Source organism: Lygodium microphyllum, chromosome 26 (assembly GCF_053477565.2).
Source record: "Lygodium microphyllum isolate KBCC chromosome 26, Lygodium_microphyllum_v1.1.10, whole genome shotgun sequence".
Taxonomy (NCBI): domain Eukaryota; kingdom Viridiplantae; phylum Streptophyta; class Polypodiopsida; order Schizaeales; family Lygodiaceae; genus Lygodium; species Lygodium microphyllum.
In genome coordinates, this window is record NC_141160.1 from 41,108,932 (window position 1) to 41,114,231 (window position 5,300).

At 38.9% G+C, this 5,300-nt stretch overlaps 1 protein-coding gene across 1 annotated transcript; it reads right to left on the reverse strand.

Moving 5' to 3' along the window:
* Positions 1–825: 825 nt before the first annotated feature.
* Positions 826–3,401, reverse strand: LOC148013182 (beta-glucosidase 11-like). Its single transcript, XM_087667854.1, has 8 exons — positions 3,366–3,401; positions 3,157–3,246; positions 2,701–2,816; positions 2,370–2,587; positions 2,151–2,188; positions 1,905–2,028; positions 1,694–1,799; positions 826–1,162 (listed from the first exon to the last, which is right to left on the reverse strand). Exons 1-8 carry the CDS (start codon positions 3,399–3,401, stop codon positions 964–966), a joined length of 927 nt encoding a protein of 308 aa, XP_087523980.1. The 3' UTR covers positions 826–963.
* Positions 3,402–5,300: the final 1,899 nt, after the last annotated feature.

A 5,300-nucleotide genomic window follows, 5' to 3' on the forward strand; every position in this document is an offset into this window, starting at 1 on the left:
ATATGAGTGTTTCTCAATGGCTTGTTGGTCCTTAGTCAATTTATTCAGTTACACTCATGCCTCTTCTAGATGCAAAGTGTAGGCAAATTTACTAAGTTACACAAATAAGTTTCTAGATGTGCAGTATAGGCCACAATCACTTATACTTAAAAGATCCTACATTTTATTGCATCTCTGTTTCCTAAAATTGAAAAAGTTCACTATAAGAAATCTTAGAGAGTCCCAAGTGATAATTTTGTTACTTTCCTAAAAAAGATAATGCAGATGTTTAAAATACATAAAGAGAAGTTGTTATGTATTCTTATACCTTGAAATATAGTTCTTTTAAACAAAAAATCTAGGTGGAGTTTCAAGGTTTATAAACTTATGCATGGTTATTCCAAAACCAATAACACAAGAGAGAAAAATGCATTTAGCTGCCTACTTTCTTGAAATTGAAATTATCATGTGTGCTGTTTTTTTATAACTTTGGGTATTAGGATCGATCTCCTATATGAAGATGTCTAGAATTTGGAAGTCAAATTATACTCCATAAGCAATAAACATGATATATTTACCCTCTAATGAAATGTGTGAAATATATAGAAGGGGTGAAAGATTATCTAGTATATTAGATCTTCCATGGATATTGAAGTTGAGAACAAACACGTGCCATTACAACTCGCATCATTTGAAAAAGAAGGTCAAGTGTGCAAAGAGAGAGAGAGAGAGAGAGAGAGAGAGAGAGAGAGAGAGAGAGAGAGAGAGAGAGTTGATAGATAGTATGAATTTCATTAAACTAAAGAAAACACTCAAAAGGGACTAATTCATAAGTTACATCCATGAAACTTGTACTCTTAGAGAATGTAGTTCAGGGCACACTAGTCTCCCTTATTGCCATTGGAGTGTGACTCACACACAAGGGACTCATTTATAGTTACATCCATGAAACTTGTACTCTTAGAAAATGTAGTTCAAGGAACACTAGTCTCCTTTACTGCCATTCGAGTGTGAATCACTTAAAAAACGTTTGTACCACAAGGCTGATGCCTTCTTATATCGTCTTTGTTGGTCCTTGTAGTCAACATAGTGAAGACCAAAACGACATTGCAAACCGTCAGCCCACTCAAAGTTGTCAAGGAGAGACCATACAAAGTAGCCTTCCACATTGTAGTTGTTTTTCCTACAAATACATTTCAAGTTAAGACATCAACTATATATCTAATAAGCATGGTTTTGGAACTAATGAAAGATATTATGCATGATTGTCCCCTTGAATGCACATGTGGGCACACACATGCATGCATCCCTTTACACATACTCATTTGCACACACACAAGCACACACACAGGTGTGTGTGCACATGTGCATTGCGTGCATGCACATACACACACACATCTTTTTAGAAAACTCTACATTATCATGTGCATAACCATGAAACGTGCATGTGTATATATGCAATATATATACAACCATCCACAAGTTTTTGTAATACTTTGTGATGTCGTGTGTCTACACACTACTATTCAGAAACCCCTCCAAAAGGTTGAAGACCCACAATAAAGTACAATGACCGCATGCACAGATACACACATGCACGCATGCATAATACATGTTTGGTTCTCATGATTAGAGAGAGGGATCTTCTTGCACTAGCTAGATGCCAAAGATTTTCTTGCAATTATTTTATATGTGGAGAGAGAGAGAGAGATACCTTATTGCACTAGCTAGATGCCAAAGAGTTTCTTGCAAGTATTTTATACGCGAAGTATCATTTAGAGCCTTATCCAAGGGAAGGTCAAACTCCATATCCATAGTGCCTTACAAGAGAAGAAACAAACTTAGATAGCATACTATGGAATTTTAGTAATTGCAATAAACAAGATCAGTGTCATTTTACCAAGAACAAATATTTGGAAGCTTACCATTTTCAGTGATAATGATGGGAGTTTTTTCAAGTCGTTGTCTACCATAGCGATTTTCCATCCAATTTAGCATCTTTGGCAGTGCCCATGGGCAATGGTATATCCATCGTGATGCCGCTGGACCCTGAGGAGATTATCCACATTCTTTGTCAAAAAATTCCTTGTTTTATCTTACGCAAGTTCCTTTATAATTCTTATACTTCATACATGGAAAATTTTTATTAGTAAAATCTTGCAAGCACTCACATAAGGCTCCCCAATTGGTTCTCCACTTGGGTCAGTATCTAGTACATATCAACAAAAGAATTGATAAATCATATAACAAGAAATTCCATCAGGGATTGCTTAATTTGTGTGGTGCATGTGTGAGGGATATTTGAGTACTATTTAATCAGAGTAGTGAAGATGGATACAATGCTAACAATATAATTCAAGTTAAATTATATGATTACCACATGTTCTTACATTCTGTTTCAGCAAGTCGGTCTGTTTGGAACCATCTTTTGCTTGGCTCTACAGGAGGGATGCTTTTTGCATAGTAGGCCGTGTAAAAGTTGTAACCAATAAAGTCAACACTTCCAAGAAGGTCAGCTTTTTCTTCCTCTGAAAATCTAGGAAGCCTATTTCCTGCTCCTGATTTCATTGACTGCGGATAATCCCCAAGGAGAATTGGGTCGAACAACCTAGTATGCACATACATGAAAATGCTTATAGCAAGCTCTATGTCCACTTTTCATTTTTCCTTGGAGATGCAAAATTTGAAACGTGCCCTTTGTGCCTCTATCATATTGCTTACCATCCAAATTCAAACTCCGTACATCTCTCAGCTGCCTTGATGTCCTCTTGAGAAGAAGTGTAAGGCTCATACCATTTGGATATGGCTACCATGCCTATCCTGCCCCCTTGTTCTGCCTACAACACAACACAAGGAGCTAGGCATAAGAAGTCAAGCGTTCCTTGCATATAATGTTTCTGCTAAAACAATGAATAATAGTTTGTATAGACTCCAGATCAAATACTCTTAAATTCATAATGGCTATTTTGCAACTTAGAAGTGGCTTAGCTAACTTATTCTACGCTTCACATTTCTACAATGGGATCAAACTAGTTTCTAGGTAGTTGCCTTAGTCTATGAACAAAGGAAACTTGATTGACTTACATATCTATTTGGTGTGCATTCTCTGTCAAAACCCACAAAATTTTAATAAGAGGAACATGCAATTGGGGATCCTGAAAAGGACAGCTCTGATACCTGGTACTTTTCTCTATAAATCTTCTGCACAGGGTAGTAATGGATTTTTGCTTGTATAGATGTGGAATCCTGGATCTTCCAGCACTGATCCTGAGTTGGAACGCATGAACAACACCTTAGCAGAATTTTCGAGAGGTGTTAGTAGCTTTTTTGGAGGTTTTTCGAACAAGGAGCAATTCATGGGGGAGATGACCAGTTATCTTAGTCACCCTTCCACTGTTTGCAGAGGAGGTTTTTAGTGTCATGTCTGGGACACCTATCACATCTTTGCCTAGCATTGCCGCTCAAACACCAAACCTTGGTACACCTCTAGTAACAGGTACTCCACGCACTATTCATACACACAGATCAGTTGATGCAGAGGGATCAATTGAAGTACATGGATCGGACGAAGCACGTGCATCTGCAGAAGGACGTGCATCGAGTGAGGTAGAGGGTAGTGCTCGTCGAGGGAGGAGGGAGAGTCATGCGGGAGGACGAGGAGGTCGAGGGCTTTGTGGGGGTTGCGTAGGAGTGGATCTCGATCACCCTCATTGAGAAATGAGAGAGGTGAGCCTCCAAAAATGTACTACTCTGTCACTGATGTTGGTGGTATCTTGCATAACCCTGAGGGGAGGGAAGTGATAGCCTACTTGAGGAGTATCATGCATGCCACATACAAAGATTGTGTGATTCCCTTCAAGCACCAAAAAAATGGTTTTTGGAAAGAGGTGCTTCAGGCAGTACATAGAAGGTACCCTAATCCCAAGAATTCACGATTCTCAGATGATTGGGGATGGTCAAAGGTGAGAGACGCGCTTCATAACAAGAGGTCTCACCTTATGACGTGTGCCAAGGAGTCACTGCGGAGACAAGATCAGGGGCATCCTCTTAGATATGGCCAACCACCCAATTGCCATCACAGGGAGTGGAAAGAGGCCAAGAAGAGAGCAGTAGAGAAAAGGACAAGTCTCCAGCATGCAGAGGTGCGATGTATCCAGATGGCAACCATGGGATCGTCGCATTATGGATCGGGTGGCAAGGAGTCATGGGAGGCTGAGTTTGTAAGTATTATTTGATTTCTTTTTTTAAATTAAATTTTGTAATTTATTTCAATTCATTATGTAGTGTGTTCTAATATGTTGTATGTTCAAATTGTTTTGTAGTATCATATGGTTGGTAGGATGCCTACTCCTAGAGAGGTAGGCTACCATCGAGGTCATAATCATGCGTCCACTTCGCAGCATTTCTACGAGGAGGGACTTATCACGAAGGAGAAATATAATCGTGCCATGAGGATTCCACAACCAGAAGAGGTATGTTTTGTTTTTTACATGAAAAGTATAGGTAACTCTAATTTATTGTTTGTAATGGTATTTATATACATTAATCCTTTGTGTAGGTGAACCCTAATGCACTTGAGGATAGCGAAGGGGGGACTAGCAGTAGCAGTGGTGGCAGCGGCAGCGGCATCGGCAGTGGTGATGGTAGCGACGATGATGCCTCTTCTGAGGAGATGTAGAGGAGCCCCATGCATGCATGCCTCCCCTTGGCTTGTAGTTTTCATTTTTGATATGTATTACTTTCAGCTAGTGCTTGCAATCATGACCATGCTTGAGGTCACAAGCACTAGAACTCATCATGTAAAAACGTTTCATCTATATATATGAAATTTCATGTTCTACATACATTGTTTTGTTTTCAGTACAAAAATTTTCGAAATAATCTTTCTCTATTTTTCCTAAGCATACAATTTGATGTTGATGGGGGGAATAAAAACCAGAGAGCATGTGGCTTGCAAAGCCACATGCTCTCTGTTTTTTTTTTCATACATCTGTTTTGCACGTCTATCAGTGCATCAAAATTACAGGAAAAATGCGCGTCTATTATCATCAAAACTTTGCAGAGTACACACATTTGTAGATGCACAATTACATGTGTGTATAGAAGTAGAATATGAATATATCTACTTTTTAATAAATATGATTATATATTTACGGAGCGCATCTATATGCGCGTGTAGGTTTCACTATAAGTGCGCTTTTAGATGCGAAATTTTAGACGCGGCAGTAGACGCGATAATAAACACATCCAACATTTTTTAACACAGTTCAAATATTGCGTCTACAAGCGCGTCTATGGAGCCTTTTGTTGTAGTGTCTCTA

Coding starts and splice junctions, on each gene's coding strand:
- LOC148013182 (XM_087667854.1), bottom strand. CDS start 3,401: ATGACACTAAAAACCTCCTCTGCAAACAGTGGAAGG. Junction 3,247..3,365: donor CCTCTGCAAACAGTGGAAGG/GTGACTAAGATA, acceptor GTTCCAACTCAG/GATCAGTGCTGGAAGATCCA. Junction 2,029..2,150: donor AACCAATTGGGGAGCCTTAT/GTGAGTGCTTGC, acceptor TAATCTCCTCAG/GGTCCAGCGGCATCACGATG.